Genomic DNA, 21458 nt, shown 5'->3' on the forward strand with positions numbered 1-21458 from the left:
GAGATTACATTTAACAAGACCTTGAGCGGAGTGGCCCCTCCCTCAGGAGTTCTAAGATACAAATGCCACCCATGGCGTTCCATTCTCCTGGTCAGGATTCAGAATGTTGTCAACAAATGCGGTCGATTCATGTGATCCCTGAAGCTGCTAGTGTGTTGGTCAACTTGATGATCATGGTGCATAACGTTGAAGTGGCTGCATTATATTCGACATGCTGTTCTAAGAGCGTTCTCCCCTTGGGCTACCATCTGACGTTAGTTCGTTCACTAGCCAGTCCTCGAATGGAAGCTTGTTCCTCGCAACTGGTCGACAGGTTTTCAATACGTGGTCAAGGAAAACTGTTCTTGACTGTCACCTTGTTGAGTATAGTGAGGGCTCCTTAAAGCGAAAACTAGATCCGATGAAACTCAAGTTCAATAATTCCTGAAGTTGATTAGGCAGTTCCTGCGACCTTCCTTGTGTAAGATAATAAGATATACTAGTAATAAGGGCTACTTCTGACATGATACCGATCTGATGTTCCACCTGACGACGTGAAGGTAAACCTGACAGTTCTTCTGGTAGTACTTAGGGAGAAATCACGAACAATTGGTGGATCCTCGATCCTTCTTGACATCAGTATCGAGTGCTATCATTGCGGGGTAATCCTTCCGTAGACGCTCCTAGCTTCCGTTGCTGAAATGGCGCTAACCGTTGTGCCACTCTGGCGTGTTAGGTCAGATAACAATTCTCCACACAAAGTTTTCTCCTCACTGGGTGTATCTGCGTGATATCTGGATAACCAATCCATACGGACCACTGCATCAAAACTAGTAAGAGTAGTAGAAGGATGGTCGACGTCGAACACTTGTCCCACAAGGTCGAGTTTGCATTCCAACAATCATATGAGGTTTCAGTGAGCTTAACACCTGCCGATCCCACAACAGGTTCGGTTTCAAGAAGTATGAGGGTTGAGCAAAACAGTGACGAAGCGATTTGTTACTAAGAATGTGTAGGCCACCATGTTGTTACAATCTTGGCGTCGCCCATGCCAACTCAAAATGCCTTTCCAAGAGCATCACTTCTGGTGTTGCTATTTTCATTACAATAATTCCAAGTACTGCTGTTGTTCCCTTGATCATTGACCTCTTAACTTAACTACGGCCAACCCATGATGTAGGCTCCTTTATTTCCTTACTGAAAGCTAGGGTTACGAGCACCTTGTTGTCGTTGTGACTGCTGACTCCAATGTCGTTGCTCGAAACAAGCCCTACGATTCTTCACCATCATAGTCCACTTTTCACATCCTGAGCCGCGTCCTAAAGCACTACTCACTGTGCTGGCTGTTACGCATACCACACTAAGGTCAATTATCACCACTTATACCTCGATTGATTCGTAGGTGTTAACTCCCATGGGCCGCTAACAAGGGTTAAGGATTCGATTGAAGACAATTCACTGGTGCTTATTTCCGGTAATCAAGGTCGTCAAAGTGCTGAGGTCGGTAAAGTGCTACGCTCATCCTCCTGTCCATCGATGTTGCAAGTGGTTCGAGTAATACACAGTATGTTGCGGGAGTGTTGCAGGAGTGATCGCACTTCAGAATCTGAGGCGTCGATACGTTAAGTTCCAGCAAGCGAAAAAGGTGAGAAAGATATCGATCAATCATTCGACGCGGCGACATCCAACACATGGATGTTCGTATAAGCACCTAACATTCTACACGGTTCGTTGAGTTCAGATGGGTGCGCAGGTAACACTCGATAGCATCGAGTTTCTAAAGGGTCCAGAGATAAATGAATAGTTCACATTTGAGTTTGAGTAGGGGACAATTACTGCTATGACCCCTATAGGTTTGTTATGTTTCACATCGATCAAATAACGGCACGGAACCCCTTTTCCACTTGTTAAGCCTCAATGGGACTTACATGCACCTCACAGTATTATTATGTGTGCACCCACAATAATATTGTGATTTGCATGCTCATCTCAGCTCCTCTTAACTCATGTCAAATGGTTCCTCAACCTCGAGTAGCAATCAAAGGGTATCACGAAGCATAGGTCATGAAGGTTTTAGGGAATTGCCACCCTATCAGTCACATAATTCGTGCAAGTGTACATGAATTTCATAATTGTTGTGCTAAACATGCAATCACATGCAATATTGTATGTAGGTGTTTATTAGTTATGTAGTACAATGAGTATATGAGAGACGAACCTTGCAATCTCGAGCTGAGTGTCATGGTCGTATTCACGTCTTTAGAACTGTTCGGTTATAGTCTGGTTTTACAAAAACGTTTTTCCCCTTTTTTTTAAAACCAAGTTGATGCGGGAATATCAAGTGTCGACTCAATTATGTAATAAAATAAATCCACATTTAGTGTTCATTAAGTTTTGTTTTAATTTATGTCCATTGAGTTGATCATAAAAACTCTATATAAGTTCTCATGTAATTTGTATTGGGGGATAGTTTTTTGAGTTTTATAAAATAATTGTTTGACTTTTTTTAAATTCTTGTCTTTTGGGGGACGAATTTGGGGGTTTGGGAAAAGATCTTCGCGGTTATTCTTAGAATCAACGTGTTCGATCTTCGTTTCCGTATCACGCGCTACATCAGTTGGTATCAGAGCTAAATTCCTGGCTCAAAATGGCTTGTGAGAGGGATTATCGCTTGTACCACACTCTACCATGTTTTGATGAATACGAGGATGAGCAATGGTATTCTTGGGCATGCGACGATGATTTGGGTGGTACCAGTAGTGTGCTCACCATTAGACATGACCACAAAAAGAGTCGACGATCATGGGAGCCGGTGATGACGAATCAAGTTTCAAAAGTTATAGCGCTAAGGGTGATGGTCCTATTATGGTAACGGGTGGTCCAGCGGCTACATTTGGAACTCAACCTGTTAGCATGGGGGGCTTGCAAAAAAATTTCATGAGCAAAGCAATGAAGTTGAAGGCGTTAAGAAACACAATAGATTTTGGTGCTTCTCAAATTTACTTTTGTACAATTTTAAAAGGTAATTTTCCAAGAAATAGTTTTGAGGAAATTATTTTGGATGATGAAAACCATGGTATACAAAATTCTCATGCTGTAAAAATCTGGTACGAGGTTTTATTTGAAAATTTGGTTGATGGCCAGATTGTGGAGGTTGGAGAAGCTATGTCGTCAAAAGATGCCCCTCATATTGATCAAAATGAAGAAAAAGTTGTTAAACTTGATGAGTATTTTGTAAAAAAAAAAAATACAATGAGGTCCATGGTTTATGACTATATGGTTATTTAGTTGGAACTATATTAATTGAGAGGGTCAAGACAATAGTGAACAAGAAATGGTCCTATGCTCCGTTCGACCCAGGTGGTACAGGTTCAGAGTCAAATGAGATAACCCGTGAAGTAGAACTACTTGGGCGGGCCTTGATAATAATAGAAAAGAATCGGATTGATGTTCCTTTCGATCCAGGTGGCTTTAGCTTGGGACAAAACTCGAGGTCGAGTTTTTCCAAAGGTGGGGAGAATGATGCGGGAATATCAAGTGTCGACTCAATTATGTAATGAAATAAATCCACATTTAGTGTTCATTAAGTTTTGTTTTAATTTATGTCCATTGAGTTGATCATAAAAACTCTATATAAGTTATCATGTAATTTGTATTGGGGGATAGTTTTTTGAGTTTTATAAAATAATTGATTTTTTCACTTCAAATTCCGTGCCTTTTGGGTGGAATCTTGGGGGTTGGGGAAGAACTACACGGGTACTCGTAGAATCAACGTGTTTGATCTTCGTTTCCGTATCACGCGCTACATCACAAGTTCACTATAACCAATGGCTCTGATACCAATCTGTCACACCCCCAAAATCCACATGCGGAGTACCACCGCTTGGAGGCGTGACTGACCAGGATCTTAGCCACCAATCACATTGAACTCATGAGTATATCGAAATAAAACTTTCATTTATTAACAATAGTGTTACAACGTTACAATATTTCACAGTTCACAGCGGAAGCATATTCTATTCGTTAAATGTTTATAAACCACATATAAAGGCTCTTAGTCTTGTGTTGTGTTTCCATGTATCTTGACCCATGACCACTCCAGCTTCCCAGACAGCAAGTTCCATTGTTACGCACCTAGAGGCCTGCAAGGCATGTAACAACAAATCAACAACAAAGTTGAGCGAGTTCACAGTTGGGTGTTCGTTTTAAGTTGCTTACGAAAACATAGTTTGTCTTTAGTTGGCTTACTTGCCGTAGGGTTTACCCCATTGTTGAAATATGATTAACCAGTTTACCCTGTTTCCCAAACATATCCATAGATGGTGGGGGCTTCCCATGTGAATTACCAGTTACCCTGTTTCCCAAACATATCCATAGATGGTGGGGGCTTCCCATATGAATTACCAGTTACCCTGTTTCCCAAACCTTAACCATAAGAAGTGGGGGGCTTCCCCTATGAACCACTAGACCATACCATATCGACTACTAACGAAATATAAGTTGTGCCCTGCATCAGTGTCTATCATCACTGACAGTTTGCCATAGTCCATTAGTACACGCCTGTTCGAACGACACGGTGTGAGGTTTGTTAAACCTAATAGCGCTATTAACTAATTACCCGCTCGCCATCAACCTCGGCGATTAAGTCGATATAAAGTGAGGGACTTCATGATAGAGTTTTGTCTAGTAAGTTGTAAGGTTGTTGTCCTACCCAAGGAGGACGAACGTACGTAGTTCTACCCAAGGAGAATACGCAGGATTTATAGTGGCATCCTACCCAAGGAGGATGGCCGTACATATCCTACCCAAGGGGGACATGTAGATTCTGTTTTAGTTTATTAACCCATTCCTAAACCACCGGGAATCCCATGCCTTGTAGAAAGTGTGAACTCACCTTGGTTTGCTCGGTTTGATTAATTACTTGATCACACCCAGTTAATCAAAGCCTATGGTGTTCACGTACACATGATCAGTTGGCGTTCACAACGTACAAGTTTACGTTTATAATCGTAGCATGCATTCAAGTAACAATTTCTGAATAACACACAGCAGTTAAATAGTTATATGATTCCATCAAGTCCATAGTTCGTATGCGCATTCCGTAATATTGCTTAACAGTTAAGGGTGCTAGATGTAAAAGCCTACTCATGTCACTTGGTCATAATTAATATCGTTAACAGTAGGCATCATTAACAGTATTCAATAGGTAGCATTAATAGTGGACAGTAAGTATCATTAACAATAGACATTGCGGTTTTATTAACATAATCATAATCATTCATCAATGAAAGTTAACCAAGTTCATCATGCTGTTCACCCTAACGACGAAACCCCATGATTCGCCATAACCCATGTCGACGAAACTCCCATGATTCTTCGACCTGCATGTTTCTCCGTAACCGGAGTTTCGCAAACATAAGTGTTTCGTCGGCCCGTACGTTTCGTCGGCCTGTACGTTTCGTTGACATGTCAAGCAATTACACTATCTCCGAAATACGCAGAGTTCCAATCATTCTCTAATCATTAACCCTAATCATTATCAGCCGTATCACCACTGCCATCATCGCATATTCATCATTCACAAATATTAACCTTCATACTACTGATCGTTATTCCAAAAGCATCACAACACATCATCTAGCATAAATCCCAAATCATCAAATAATCATATACGATCTAGATTGCAACTAGAATATATTCAATGATCAGATCTACTCAATCACAAGTTCTCTAACAAACAGAAACATGGCTCAAAACAGTGAACATGAACGGATACAATTTCAGGGGTTATCGTCATGCAGTTCCCAACAATCGATTTGCACAAGAACATCGAAACTCTAGCTACTTAATTTTCAATTCAAACATAAATTGTAATCAAATCGTCTGGCAAACAATCTTCCTTATCATGATAGATATCTACACACAGTAATACGTAATTGAATCGATCAAAGAGACTAACCGGTTGAGAGGTGAAACACAGGATCTTTTAGGGGTGATGATTGCCGTCGCATGTAGGGAGAGGAAAGGATTTCTCTAGGGTTTGGGTATTATTAAGTAACTGATAGTTGAGGGGATCTAATATAATAAAAGAGTTGGGCCGAAACCTCACTGGGCCGAGACCCATTATGACGAAACGAAACCCCAGTTTCGTCGACCAACCCTGTTTCGTCGAGTAGGTGTGGACGGAACACTAGAGTTTCGTCGGGCAGTGTGATGGTGAAACCCTAAGTTTTGACAAGTATAGATTCTTAGCCTTTACATACTTCATACGTTCATAGAAACTAATCACATTACACGTTACACATTAATCATATAGATGATAACACAATATCTCAACATAACCAACATGCACAATTATAAAGCAAACAAGTTACGCAAACACAATCGTTAAACAAATAACGTGTCGAAGAAAGGCCTTGAAAACTCGAGTTGTCACAAAGACGGCCTACTAATTGGGATGATTATGTTACCTACCTGACTGAAATGGATGCTGGAAAGCTCAATGATCCTATCTCTTATAATGAAGCCATTATCAGTGTTCAGTCTTCTGAATGGAACAAAGCAATGATTGATGAACTTGAATTCATGAAGAAAAATGACATTTGGGATTTGGTCGAATTACCCAACGGTGTTAAACCTGTAGGATGTAAATGGGTGATCAAAACAAAACTGGATCCGAATGGGAACGTTGAACGCTACAAAGCGAGATTGGTTGCAAAGGGCTACACTTAGAAAGAGGGAATTGATTATCAAGAGACGTTTTCACCTGTCTCTCGTAAAGATTCATTAAGGATCGTTATGGCCCTAGTAGCTCATTTTGATTTGGAGCTGCATCAGATGGACGTCAAAACTGCTTTCCTTAACGGAGACTTAGACGAAGATATTTACATGAAACAACCTGAAGGTTTTAAACCTGAAGGTCAGGAGCATCTAGTCTGTAAGTTGAAGAAGTCCATTTACGGGTTAAAATAAGCATCACGTCAATGGTACCTCAAGTTTGATGAAGTCATGAAGAGACAAGGTTTTATGAAGAATCAAGTGGATCAATGCACCTACCTCAAGATGAGTGGGAGTAACTTTACTATATTTGTCCTTTACGTAGATGATATTCTATTGGCAAGTAATAGTTTAGACATGTTGCATGAGTCGAAGTGGTTACTCTTGCATAACTTCGACATGAAGGATCTCGGAGATGCTTCTTACGTCATTGGCATCGAAATTCACCGAGATAGACACAAAGGGATCTTAGGATTGTCTCAGAAGACTTACATAGATCGTGTCCTTACACGTTACAACATGCAACAGTGCAAACCCTCATTCGCTCCAGTAGTTAACGGAGATGTTTTCGGTTCATTCCAGTGTTCGACAACAGAGGTTGAAAAGGAGCAAATGAGCCAAATACCTTACGCGTCAGTAGTCGGGAGCCTGATGTATGCTCAAGTCTGTACTCGCCCAGATATCGCTTATATTGCTGGAATGCTAGGCCGTTATCAGACTAATCCTGGTCTAGATCACTGGAAAGCAGCTAAGAAGGTCCTTAGATATCTGCAAGGGACGAAAGACTATAAACTGACTTATCGTAGAAGTGATCATTTAGAAGTGGTAGGTTATTCTGATTCTGACTTTGCCAAATGCAAAGATGACAAGAAATCCACTTCGGGCTATATTTTTATGTTAGCAGGCGGACCTATCTCATAGAAGAGTCATAAACAACAGTTAACCACAACTTCCACAACGATGGCAGAATATATCGTTGTTTACAACGCAACCTGTCATGGAATGTTGCATAGAAATCTGATCACTGGACTCAAAATCGTTAATTCCATTTCTAGACCATTGAAGCTTTACTGTGATAACTCAGCTGCCATTAGTTTCTCGAACAGTAACAGGTCGACTGGAGCTGGTTTATATCTCAATACAAAATATTTGTTCGTACGTGAACAAGTTGAGGAAAATAATCTTTCTATTGAGTATATTAGTACTAAAGATATGCTTGCGGATCCGATGACTAAAGTTCTCCCACCTAAAGTTTTCGAAGAACATGTATCGAATATGGGACTTACTAAAGATCTTATTTAATGGCATATTGTACTAGCTTATGTTTTAATTAATGAAATTTCTTCAGTTTGATTTTGTATGTCTCTAACATATGTTCTGCCGATGTAATGACATATAGACAAATATAAATAGAAATCAAACGCTAAAGGCCTTATGCGTATTTTGATCGTAACTATTAGGTTTTAAATTGAGGCTATAGTATAACTAATGGGGGTCCTGAGTCAAATGATGATTCAACGGCTGTATTTCTCTGCTATAGTTTTTGGTTTAAGGCTAAAATGAGTGTTAACTCTTGGTCAGGCTCATCTAATACTCATGATAAGTGATTACTCGGCTAAGTGGAAGAATTTGAGATTAAATATATAATTATTATAATATTTAATCTTGTAGCCATTATAATCATTTATATTATATAGATCAAAATATATTAATAACCTATTAATAATTAGTTGGTAATTGTTGATGGACCATATTACCCTTATTGACTAATTTGTATGTCTCTAACATATGTTCTGCCGATGTAATGACATATAGACAAATCTAAATACAAATCAAACGCTAAAGGCCTTATGCGTATTTTGATCGTAACTATTAGGTTTTAAATTGAGGCTATAGTATAACTAATAGGGGTCCTGAGTCAAATGATGATTCAACGGCTGTATTTCTCTGCTATAGTTTTTGGTTTAAGGCTAAAATGAGTGTTAACTCTTGGTCAGGCTCATCTAATACTCATGATAAATGATTACTCGGCTAAGTGGGAGAATGTGAGATTAAATATATAATTATTATAATATTTAATCTTGTAGCCATTATAATCATTTATATTATATAGATCAAAATATATTAATAACCTATTAATAATTAGTTGGTAATTGTTGATGGACCATATTACCCTTATTGACTAATTAGGTTTCCTCTTGAGTGTATATAAGGAGATTATTAGAGAGTTTAAGGGTTAGACAATTACACAAACCCTAATAACACATAACATCAATTCGGCTCTCTCTCCATATCGAAACCTCCCTTGTTTCGATCTCATCACCATCATAATCTTACACCCTAAGAAGAAACCAAATCATCCTGACAAGCATGTCAAACTCAATGGCTGCATCTCTGACTGGATTCTCTGCTGGCCTGTCTGCTGTAACAGGTATGTTATACATGTTTTCCATTATGTTTAAACAGAACTGATCAACACTATTTATTTTTTAATAAATAACCTCAGTTTGTTTTTAAACCTAGCAGTCATTTTTATATATTACCCAAAACTTTTAACAAGCCATAAAAACCATTCTATTATATTTTCCTTTCACATAAAAAGAAAATTATTCACATAAAAAGAAAATTCTTAAGTAAACAATTGTAGTTTTTGGAAATTGGATGTTAATTTATTCTACTAGCGCCAAATGGCAAACGGAGAAAGGATGGCCGTGTGCAGAATGATAGCTACAATGTTTTATGTTTTATGATTTTGTCGGTACCACTCCTGTTGTATTATATATATATATATATATGTTGAAACGTCGAGAATCATGCTCCAATTGGGCACCAAGTACAACTACTTACAACTTTATATAATACTCTATATATAGCATTACATTATTATTTTATAAGGTTTATAATATAATATTGCAGTCTTCGGATTTGAGTATGACATAAAGTTAAAAATATTTTTGTTGGAAGGTGATTACCAGTTAGTGTTTGGATCTTCTACCGTCCGAATCTTATATATTATTAATAACTTAATAATAATACCGTATGTCATTTTGTCAAGATTTTGTATGTGATTCACGTTGCATGCTTATTATAACTATGTGTGGTGTTAAGGTGTTTTCATAACGGTTCTTCATACTGAGTTGAGAGAGGTGAAGCGATGAAAAGGGATAGAAAAGGCGAGATTTGGGATTTCGAGCATGAACTGCCAGGCGACGGTGGTAGTGGTGGTGGCGATCAGAAACTAATACTAGGGTTGGATGGTGGGACGACTAAGACGATATGCATATGCATGCCTATCATCCCTTTCACTCCAAACCATTCTCCGCCTGTTTATGCTCGTGCTGTTGCCGGCTGCTCCAATCACAATAGCGTCGGAGGTACAATTCGTCTTTGGATCAAGTAAAGGGCTTTTATAGAGACATTTGTAGCTAAACCGTAGCAAAATGTGTCCATAGCAAATCTGTAGTATAATAAATATTTCTATGTTTCAACCATCTAAATAATTAACAATATGTTTTTCTATATTTTAAATTTTAGTTATTAGAATAAAACCAGATTTTCAAACTATATTTTTCCCTTTTTGGCTATTCAAATGTGGGGTTTGCTTTTCCCAACTCTTTTCTTTTCATTTTGTGAAAATGCATGTAGATATTGGATATATAAAGAATAATAATCCAATGTGAACCTACATGTGATTTTCAAATAAAAGAATTTTATTCTATTTTACATATATGTTGCACAGAAACTGCTGCAAGGGAGACACTAGAGCAAGTTATGGCAGAAGCTCTTTCAAAATCGGGTTGTAGTAGGTCTGCTGTTCGTGCGGTTTGCTTAGCCGTGTCTGGAGTTAACCATCCAACAGATCAGCAACGGATTTTAGATTGGCTCAGGTATCCAATGATTAATGTAATGTGGAAAGATGAGGTTCTTGTTGGTTGACCTGTAATCACTTTTCTATCCTCAAAATTTTGTTGTTCTTTTGTTGTTTCCGTACCCAGTGATATATTCCCCAACGACGTTGAATATTATGTTGAGAATGATGCCGTGGCAGCTTTGGCTAGCGGAACAATGGGAAAACTTCATGGGTGCGTTTTAATTGCTGGTACGGGAACCATTGCTTATGGTTATACCGAAGATGGGAGAGAAGCCCGGGCTTCTGGGGCAGGGCCAATCTTAGGTGATTGGGGAAGGTATGACATGCAAAATTTTACTTCAATTCTTAGTTTAAGCTAGCTAGAGGTGGCATAATCAACGGGTCACATGGTTTGTCCTTTTTTTTGGTAATATATCATCATACTCAGTATATCCCACCAATAGCAAAGCGAAGGTAGGGTCTGAGGAGGGTAAGATGTAGACAACCTTACCTCTATCCCGTAGGAATAGAGAGGCTGCTTCCAGTGAGACCCCTGACTCGATTTTTTGGTAATATATGTGTTATTTAATACTGTAGTGGATATGGTATAGCGGCAAAAGCTTTGACATCAATAATAAGAGCTTATGATGGGCGCGGTCCAGAAACAAAGCTTACTTACAGCATCCTTCATCAACTCCAGCTTTCTTCTCCAGATGAACTAATTGGGTATTTGTTTCTAAGTTATTATATTTTTACTACAACTTCTAATTTATCAGATTCACCATAATTATTTTTTAAATTGTATATACGTGTAGTCGCTTAAAATACCTGTTTATTTTTGTCGTCCACTAGGAACTTGTTAAGCGGCTATGTAAATGAATGTAAATGTTAGATGTAAATCTTGACTCATTTACTTATGAATGGGTCGATTTAGGTGTTATGATCGATCTGTGTTGGGTCAAACAGGTGAAATCAAGATAGTGTAAGTAAATATTAGAGTCTTTGTCAAAACCTCCATAATCATTTTCTCAAAATGATGTTATTACTGAAATTATATAACTTTTGTAGTCACAATTAACACACTATTTATTTTTATTTACAAAAAAATAGAGTATTAAAAAGAAAATGTTTCGGGCCGCTCCCATTGACCTGTTGCCCAACCAGTCCATTTTGGTACCTCCTGTAATGCGCGCTCACTGATTGATTGATTGATTTGTATGCAGGTGGACGTATGCTGATCCATCCTGGGCTCGGATTGCAACTTTAGTCCCTGTAGTGGTATCGTGTGCAGAAGCGGGTGATCAAGTTGCAAATGACATATTGCTTCATACTGTTCAGGAGTTAGCGTCAAGTGTTAAAGCTGTTGTTCAGAGACTCGGATTGTGTGGTAAAGGTGCATATTAAACCAAGAACTATATACACACAAAAATTATTTCTTAAATATACATATCTTTTTTGTCAGTAGTCCAAAACATTTTATAATCTGTATATAATTATAAATCTGTTACAAAACAATATTATTTCATTTCATGATGACCTTTTCTTATTAAAATGATTTTGAGCTTTCTTTTATAGTTAAATTTGCTGATTTGACATAACTGAATGTAAATGTAATCCAAATTGACATATTTATAAGTAAATGGGTCGCTTACTCGTGCATGACGGTCGAATTTTAACTTTCTAATCTACAGTTTTACTTGTTTTGGCAGATGGAAAGGATGCTTTTCCTCTTGTTATGGTTGGTAATGTTCTTGAAGCCAACAGGAGGTGGGATATTGGAAAAGAAGTAATTAAATGCATTTCCAAGGATTTCCCAGGGACGCGCTTAGTTCGGCCAAAGGTATCTGTTTCATCTAAGGGTGTCAATCGTGTCAGCTTGGTGGGTTGACGGGTTGAATTGTTCAACTCAAACACGACCCATATATTTATTCGTCTCGAAAACATTAACCCTAATCCAGATACACTTAAAACCGTGCAACCCGAATATGACCTTTTTTAAATCATTTAACTAAACGTGTCAATTGGTGATGGGTAGTAATAAAATTGTAGACGTGTCAATTGGGTTGGTGGATTGTAATAAATGGGTTAAATGGTTGGCGAGTTAACCTGTTTAGGTAAACGGGTTAAACATATTAACCTGAACATGATCCCTTTAACTAAACATGTAAAGCAGAACATGTCCATTTTATCAAACACCTTAGATATGACAAACCAAAACCTGATTACTTTTGTGTTGTTGACCATTTTTGCTTCGTTTAGGTGGAGCCTGCTGTTGAAGCAGCATTGCTCGCTTGGAACTATCTGATAGAACAATACCAGCAGGAGCTTTAAGGCATCGACTATGATTAGTTTCGTGTCCCTTGGGTTGATCGCAGCCGTAAAACCTGTTGGGCATTATTGATGTCAAGTGGTTACGAATTGTATAGTAGTAGCAAGTGAAGATACAAAAAGTAGAGAAACCAAAAGACACTTAAAAAGATGATTTTTTTTTTTTTTTTTGTGTGATTGTTGTGATTTAATCTTTTATCTTGTGCTTATACAGTTTTATATGTTGTTGATAAATATACGTTCTCGTTTCTTTTAATATGTTGTAACACGATGTTAGACGCCATATATCAAGTTAAGTTTTGATGAATTCTAGTAAGAGACTTTGCATGATGTCACCAATATGACACTGAATGATTTAAGGCCATGGGGTATGGGGTTTGGGTTGGGGCGTGGGTTGGCTGAAAACGCTCAAGCCACCACCCCGGGGGCTTGGGTTGGGGCGTGGCCCCATTGGCGTGGGTTTGAAGCCGGGCGTGGGGCGGGTTAGTAGGGCTAGTAAGGTGACATGGCGGGCTCTCAATGGCCAAACCAAACCCAAGCCCCCAACCCAAGCCCCACCATACCCCATGGGCGTGGGTTTGAGTGGTGGGGGGCTCCCATTCCACGTGTCAACAAATGCCCCAACCCGAGCCCCACCATACCCCATGTTCTAATATGTATGTTTCATGTTTGTCTATTTTACCCACAAAATATCAAACTATACCGAAACTGAATAAGAAAAAAATGAGTGACTGGTAAAGTGTGTAATAGTATTGAATTTTTTTATTCATTTCAGAGAAATTAAGTCCCTTTTAGATGCAAAATGAAATACCCAAATAATAATTATTCAATATCATTTAACTGTATATAACTGAAATTCCATATTTAGGGGGTGGGGGTGGTCACTAGTGATAGAATTCTATCACTCACAAACATCCATTCAACTCCTGTTATGTTATCAGCCACTATTCTATCACTCACATCCTTTTTTAGTGACAATGGTCATCACTCACAACACCTAACAATAAACCCTCACACCCCCTCACATCCATTAATTTTCACGCGTTATAAAAATAACGGTTAGAGTCAGAAATGGAAGTTTAACGCGTTGTTTGTATGACTGGCGGTGGGAATCATTATTTTTCCACGCGTGAGGCCTTATAGATAGGTAGTTCCATAATATCTCCTGTAAACTGTTATTGTATATTGTATATTGTATATGTATTATGTGCCCATGAAGAGAATCAATACTTATCAAGTTATAATCCTCTGTTGCCATATGGTATGAGAGCTTAATACACTCCTCTGAGTCTTCATCTTTTTCAATCCTCTAACAAACCCTACCTACAACTATGGCCTCTTCAAACCAAATCATTCAACTCACTGCTACTCAATATTTTCCCATCAAACTAACATCCAATAACTTCAGTACTTCACTACATGACGGAAACAGGTTCTGTCCACTCTAATCGGACTTGACCTCGACAAACATGTTACTGGCTCATCCAATCAACCGACCAAAACCACGTCCACCCAGACTACACGCTTTGGTTTCGACAAGACCAAATCATTATTGATGCACTCCTTGGCAGCCTATCCGAAACCATTCAGTCACTAGTCTCTTCCGCAGAGACCGCCCCTCAAGCATGGGACAAACTTAACAATAGCTATGCCAGCAAGTCTCATCCCAAATAATCTCTTTGAAATCCAAACTAGCCAAAAACCTAAAAGGAACCCGTACCATTACCGAATTCCTACATGAGATGAAGTCCATGTCAGACGAACTTTCCCTAGCACAAGAACCTGTTAAGGAGGAAGATCTAATCGTTCACATCCTAAACCAACTAGGTGATGAATATGGTAACATTGTTGCAACCATTAAATCCCAAGACACTGCCATCTCCTACCCCGAGTTATTTGACAAACTCGTAGACTTTGAACGCTCCATAGAGGAATCGGATCCCACTCCGGTCATGACCACAGTCAACTACACCCAACGCAACAATCGGCCACCAAATTGCAACCCACTGGAAAACAGATCTGGTCGCTCTCTGCATGCCAACACATCTAGGCCAAACCGTGCTTCTTGGCCTGCACCAAATCGAAACAATGGCAGCCGCCCTTCACGCCATTCTCTTTATTGCCAGTTTTGTTCTATTCCTGGTCATGATACCAAGGATTGTGGGAAGCTGGCTCAGTTCCTCCGTGACAACAACATCAACAAGGAAAAACACCTGTGGAAACCAAATTTTTTGAACTTTTAGGGACGACTTATCGTCCCTATAGGTATTTTTAACCTATAGGGACGACATATGGTATCCACATCTTTTGTTCCTACAGGCCCCTCCCTACAGGTTATTAAGGTGGTTCCTATTGGTGTTGTCCCCATAGATCAACTTTTAGAGACCAAAAGTCGTCTCTATAGAGTTAAAATAAAAAAAAAACTGGTTTAAGCTTTTAGAGACCAAAAGTCGTCACTATAGAGTTAAAAATAAAAAAAATGGTTTAAACCTTTAGAGCCAAAAGTCGTCCCTATAGAATTAAAATAAAAAAAATAAAAAAAAATTGGTTTAAACTTTTAGAGACAAAAAGTCGTCCCTATAGATTTAAAATAGAACAATTGGTTTAAACTTTTAGAGACAAAAAGTCGTCCCTATAAAGTTAAAATAAAAAAAAATTGATTTAAATGTATAGGGACAATATGTGGTTCCACCAAGTTCAAAATTATTTTTTTCTATAGGGACAGTATGTCGTCCCTACAGATTATTATTTTTAATGAGTTTTTTTTTTTTTTTACAATTATTAACCTGCTTTTTTAAACTGAATTTAAACAGGAAATTTCAAAACTACATATTATACTAAAGATTCAAAATACAAAATATTCGTCATAGTTATCGAGTACAAACTTCAAATTAAAAGTTTAATGCACATATGTAAGTCTAATCATCATCTTCGTCAACTTGACGCATTTTTCGTTTCAATTCATTAAGTCGGCATTGAAATTGTGCTTCCATTTGTTGCATTTGAAACGCATGTTGTTGTTGTTGTTGTAGTAGTTCCATTATTGCTTGGTTTGAGAATGGTTGCACTTGCACTTGTTGTTGTTGTTGTTGTCGCATTTCTTGTATTTCTTGTCGCATTTGTTGCATTTCTTCTTGCATTTCTTCCAATTGTTGTTGTTGTCTTGGCGGGGGGTATGAGCTCGATATTTCGTGGGTGACATTTTTAACAACACGACCAACACCGCGTACGTGCCCATTCCTATGACCCAAGGCACTTTTGAGTACCTCGAGTTCATCAACTGGTGACGTATCATCCACATCTCTCGACGCTCTAGCTAACTCGTCTTGAATTTTACCCTACATTAAAAGATACATTAGATTTTTTTTACTAAAATTCGACAGCATAACTGCATTAAAATCGATAAAACTAACCTGTTCCATCATTAATAATAAAGAATAACAACTCATTTAGTAGAGAAGTTAAGGGGCATCAGTGATTCTGGAGTTTATTTAACCAATATATGATGTTTTGGATTAAGGGAGGCATGAATCCTATGGCAGAATTAACACCAGGGTTGTTCTATTATATGTATCATAGGGAAAAGATCAAATAGGAAGTTAATTTTGGCTAGGAATGATAGGAAGCCATAGAATTATGACATGTGGCAACATTTAAAATAAAGAAAAAGTGTATTTTAGTCAATCCAACTCATTCTTCTTCCTTTTTCAAAACCCAGTAACTTCAAAACCACCATTTTCAAAACCCACCATCTTCAACCATTTCTTCACTTTCTATCTCAAAAATCACTACATTATAGTACGATTTTAATCACCAATCAATGATTCAAAACCCGATCAACGTGTTCTTCAGTTTTTTTTCGAAGAAAACCCAGTTTAATTTCGTTCAAAATCTCGTTTTTTCTGGTGATTTTGAAGATAATCACTCGATTTGTTCGATTTAATCGCTGATAAGTGTTTCTATCATTCAAATTTCGTCAATTGATGAAGAAACCGGCTTCGATCCATGTAAGAAATTCTTTAATTTCATTTTCACGACCTGAGTTTTTATTTAGTCATTGCGTTTTACGATCTTGGCGGGAGTCCGGGGGCGGCAGCCCCTGGTAGCGGGGTCCCAGGGGCGGCAGCCCCTGACGGGGTCCAAGGGGCAGAGCCCCTGGCTGGGGTTGAAAAATTAATTTTCCAGAAATTGGCTCATTTAGAAGACAGTTATTCGTAGACAATTCAGACAGTTCACAGACAATTCACAAACAGTTTTATGTGCCCATTGCGTTTTAGAAATAAGAGAGTTTTATGTGTTTTCTGGCTATTGAGTTTTAGAAAAATCACATTTTTAAGTATCTTTAGTCATTGCGTTTTAGGTAAAACACATTTTTAGGTGTTTTCAGTCCATTGCGTTTTACAGAGAACACTTTCTTTTGTTTTTTTAGGTCATTGCGTTTTAGAAAACAGACATTTTTAAGTGTTTTCTGGCCATTGCGTTTTACAAATAAAACATTTCTTTGTGTTTTCTGGCCATTGCGTTTTAGGTAAAACACCTTTTATGTGTTTTTTGTGCATTGCGTTTTAGGTAAAACACTTTTTTATGTGTTTTTTGTGCATTGCGTTTTAGGTAAAACACTTTTTATGTGTTTTCTAGCCATTGCGTTTTACAAATAAGACATTTCTTTGTGTTTTCTGACCATTGCGTTTTACAAATAAATCATTTCTTTGTGTTTTTAGTGCATTGCGTTTTAGAAAAATGTCATTTTTTAGGTTTTTTTATCATTGCGTTTTACGTAACTGTTGGTTTTTCTATTGCGTTTTACACAACTGGGTTTAATTTTTTTTTAAATATAGCAATAGTATACTCGTTTTAAAGATAAAAAAAAAACGCTCGTTTTTTTGTGCAATTTTTATAAAAAAAATAATGTCGTATGAAAGAGTTATTAACGTTTAAAAAATGGGGGGGAATTGGAGGAGAGAGAAACTATTGGTTTGGATTGATTAGAATGCCCTTGAACAAACTCACGCGCCTCTTTTCTTCCTTTCAATTTCCCTGATTTAATCTTAGCCCTTGATTAACTTAATGGATGGTCAAAATCACTTTCTAGCATTCCTAGCCAAATAAACTTCCTATTGTATCTCCACCCATGTATCATATTACATAAATGGAGGATACTATATACTGCATATACACATACACAATATATATTGCATACACAGTTTATAGTACATAATTAACTCCATGTGGTTTCATGCAAATTAAAGAGTTACCTTTCTATTCGAAGAAGATGAAACATTTAGAAGGTCAAGGATCTTCTGGTTAACAGTAAACGTTTCGGATTGCAAGATATGGCTTCTCTATAGATTTTAACAATTTTGTGGGATTTTAAAATTATTTTTAGTAAACTATATTTTGTCGGGATTTTAAAATAATTTAAGTAAACTATATAAGATCCTTTTTTGATTCCAAAAGCTGCAATTAACAGTAATGCAACTCATTAAAGTTTAATATATCTATAGAATACAGCTAACCATACTTTAATTTTGTTTCAAAACTAGACTATACAATCGGGATACTTTTTTTGCAACAAGCTTTTGGTGATGGTAGATAAGACAGTGACTTTTATAAAAATATATAGTAATCCGAACCCGTTCCTACCCGAACCCTTGGTTTCTGATATGGCGACGCCGACCGTTCTAACCCGAACCCGTTCTGACCCGAACCCTTGGTTTAAAAAAGTGCGAGGCGATCCGAAGCGTTTTGAAGCGACGAAGCGCGAAACGTGAGGCGTGAGGCGAGAGCTTCACGTATGCGAGACGCTAATATAATAAAAAAATAAAAAAAATATTCTAAATATCAATATAACATATCTATGGGGAGGACTTGTGGTCTCTACAAGTTATTATTTTAGGGAGGACAAGAGTTTTACCCGAACCCCACTGGTCAACACCATCTCAACTCAACCTACCTCTCCATCCTCACAGTGGATGATGTTTGATACCGGAGCCTTGGACCATGTGAATCCTGACCGTGGATCTCTCCATTCCTTCTCGGAGTATGGCGGACCAGATGAGATTGTTCTCGTAAACGGTAAAACTCTCTCCATCACTCACACTGGTCACATGACCATTCCCACCTCCACTTGCACTTTGTCATTGTTCTTTGGGTTCTGCATCTTCGTAATGTTTCTGCGGATTTTTTTTTCGCTTTATTTTTTCATTAAGGACCTTCTCACGGGGCGCATCTCATACGCTAATCAATTACAATGATGTCTACTATTTTTTTCGATAAAGGTTAACAACTCTATCGTACTGGTACTCTTTCGATATATCGTATACTTCTCCCGTATTAACATATGGAAAGGATCACCAACATATGGGAATTATAAGTGATAAGTTGCTATGTTTGGTTGGTTGTGGTATTCTCTTATAGTTAACAACACTTTGGAATAAATTGATATAATAACTCAAGAATGTATAAGCGTATATTATATTAATTTTGGATTTTATTTTTTAGTGTACGATCATCTTTTTCCAAATATTTGAAATAGTCATCTATGATCCAGGTACAGTCTGAACATACATCAACCACGATCTTGTTGCTATCTACTAGCAAAAAGTTAGCTGCTATTATGTGACATCAACCGTTTCACTTCTACGAAATTTTGGGCTTTCACTTTTACATTGTTTGGTTTATACAACATTTGAGTTCCAAGGGGGTTTGGGTTACTTTCTTGTCTCTTGCATGTTTATATATTACTACTATAGTGTTTCACCACTTTATGTTCTAGGTAGTTTACTAGTACTATTATTTTAGCACTTTCTGTTTTTTTGTTGTTTTAGTTCCATGAGCCACACTCTTACTATACTTTTCAAGACAAGGTTTTGGAGTCGGTGGTTTTATTAGAAGCAGCTTTCTCTCCCCTAGGATAGAGGAAAAGTTTGTCATCATCCCACGACCTTAAACTTAGCTTTTGCTATGAGCGAGATTTTCCTCAGTTTATTTATTTGCTTGATTTGTTTGGTTTGTACAATGAATGTGAAACAATTCTTAGTTATGAACGTTCATTTATCTTAAGGTAGTATTCGACCTACACATTTCACTTTTAAACATCATCGGATAGATCAGGTATGTACACGCGCCGACAATCTACCCTGTTTTGCTGATCAACGTATACGTGAATTTTCAAACAATAAGATAAATGTGGTAATAATCCATGCCCACCGGTGCAGTGTAGCTCCCCCTACACACCCAAAAGTACTACCACACTGTGTATGAATCGGCTTCCTCCATGCCCCTAAGCATGGACTCATGGAGTACTACAAATAGTCTAAGTTGTTAAACATTGTAATATTAAAACATTTTATGAAATTACGCCTATCATATAACTTTTGTAATAGTGACATGTAAACCTTTTGTGTTGGTGGGATATTACATGTATATTTAAAATCGAAATAAAAAAAAATCAATTTAGAAATGCTTATTTTTGTGTCCTAAATGTAAATTCGAAAAAACTATACTAAAATTAGAGTGCTTATAGGAATGGACTTTTATATTTTTATATGTCTTAGCTTATTTATTTATAAATCTATACCAATAACAAAGATTACCTTTTTTCCTTAAGTATAACTCGTAGTTTAATAATTTTTTTTATTTTGAACGGGAAACATATACATACGAATACATTTATACCTTAAGTTACAAAATTGTGTGAAGATTCCAAGACCATCATACGTGTGGAAAAAAAAATTATGAACAAAACTCAGATGAATAACGTATACTTGTAGTATTTAGGTTTTAAGGGATTGCAATTAATGATTTTTTTTAATTTTAAAAATCATTTGGTAGTTCAAGTCTACATCAACATGGCCTGATATCATTTTGGGCCGGTGATATTTTTAGTCCCTGTATGCCATCTAACAAGAATGGTCCCCGCTTCTTTATACATGTGAAAGAAAACCGGTTCTTACCTAACAAGTTACGAATTGACCCAACTCGTCAAAATAAATTTTGGGAATCTCTAAACCTATCCTTTAATACCGATTTAGAACCGATCAAGTCATCAAACCCAAATCAAACCGGTTAAAACCTAGATTCAAACCCGACACCAAACCGAATACTGTCAAAATCCAGTTCCGACCAAGTTTGACCCGACCGGAATGGGCAGGGCCGGCTCTGAAAATTTGTGTACCCTGTTCGAACTCGAAAAAATGTGTCCTTAGGCCTTAACGAAATTGAGTATTTGGTTCACTAAAGGTCTAAACCTAATGCGAATTGGCTTATAACTAATCTAAACAATAAAAATAGTTTTGTAAGTGGGCCTATGAATGTGTTTGTATGGGTATACTCTATTAATTTATTTATTTTTACATATACATATCAGATTTTTTTTAAATAACGTGTCATTTAAAATATCGGGCCCTGACCGGTGGTCCTCCCCGCCCACCCTTGAAACCGGCCATGGGAATGGGTTATAATGCGAACCAGTTTGGGCAAAAGAAGAAAAAAGGAACCCAGTTTGTGCACCTCTAGGGTTCTA

The 21458-nt window shown here is 37.5% G+C and overlaps 3 protein-coding genes across 4 annotated transcripts; 2 read left to right on the forward strand and 1 right to left on the reverse strand.

The window, feature by feature from the left end:
* The first annotated feature begins 9842 nt into the window (after positions 1-9842).
* LOC110937093 (N-acetyl-D-glucosamine kinase) lies at positions 9843-13190 on the forward strand. Its single transcript, XM_022179500.2, has 7 exons — positions 9843-10130; positions 10496-10643; positions 10752-10943; positions 11204-11332; positions 11830-11999; positions 12316-12446; positions 12866-13190. The coding sequence occupies exons 1-7, from the start codon at positions 9911-9913 to the stop codon at positions 12935-12937; spliced, it is 1062 nt and encodes a 353-aa protein (XP_022035192.1). The 5' UTR covers positions 9843-9910; the 3' UTR covers positions 12938-13190.
* A 1495-nt stretch (positions 13191-14685) lies between these two features.
* On the forward strand, positions 14686-15177 carry LOC110933816. Its single transcript, XM_022177021.1, has one exon. The coding sequence runs from the start codon at positions 14686-14688 to the stop codon at positions 15175-15177; it is 492 nt and encodes a 163-aa protein (XP_022032713.1).
* Positions 15178-15751: 574 nt separating this feature from the next.
* On the reverse strand, positions 15752-18975 carry LOC110937090 (transcription factor asR4-like). Of its 2 annotated transcripts, none has more exons than XR_004882325.1 (2): positions 18888-18975; positions 15752-16272 (listed from the first exon to the last, which is right to left on the reverse strand). XR_004882325.1 is itself a non-coding variant. In XM_022179499.2 (2 exons), exons 1-2 carry the CDS (start codon positions 18870-18872, stop codon positions 15853-15855), a joined length of 444 nt encoding a protein of 147 aa, XP_022035191.1. In that variant the 5' UTR covers positions 18873-18912; the 3' UTR covers positions 15752-15852. The 2 variants fall into 2 exon arrangements, 1 of the variants encoding a protein (XP_022035191.1); XM_022179499.2 differs by having other exon boundaries at positions 18849-18912.
* Between the last annotated feature and the right edge of the window lie 2483 nt (positions 18976-21458).

This window comes from Helianthus annuus, chromosome 15 (genome assembly GCF_002127325.2).
Source record: "Helianthus annuus cultivar XRQ/B chromosome 15, HanXRQr2.0-SUNRISE, whole genome shotgun sequence".
Taxonomy (NCBI): Eukaryota; Viridiplantae; Streptophyta; class Magnoliopsida; order Asterales; family Asteraceae; genus Helianthus; species Helianthus annuus.

Excerpts from the sequence above, each read along its gene's own strand:
- LOC110933816 (XM_022177021.1), top strand. The coding sequence starts at position 14,686 with ATGTCAGACGAACTTTCCCTAGCACAAGAACCTGTTAAGGAGGAAGAT.
- LOC110937090 (XM_022179499.2), bottom strand. The coding sequence starts at position 18,872 with ATGGTGTTGACCAGTGGGGTTCGG. Across the intron at positions 16,273-18,848 it reads TGTTGACCAGTGGGGTTCGG|GGTAAAATTCAAGACGAGTT; the intron begins GTAAAACTCTTG and ends CTTTTAATGTAG.
- LOC110937093 (XM_022179500.2), top strand. The coding sequence starts at position 9,911 with ATGAAAAGGGATAGAAAAGGCGAGATTTGGGATTTCGAGCATGAACTG. Across the intron at positions 10,131-10,495 it reads CAATCACAATAGCGTCGGAG|AAACTGCTGCAAGGGAGACA; the intron begins GTACAATTCGTC and ends TATGTTGCACAG. Across the intron at positions 12,447-12,865 it reads CGCGCTTAGTTCGGCCAAAG|GTGGAGCCTGCTGTTGAAGC; the intron begins GTATCTGTTTCA and ends TGCTTCGTTTAG.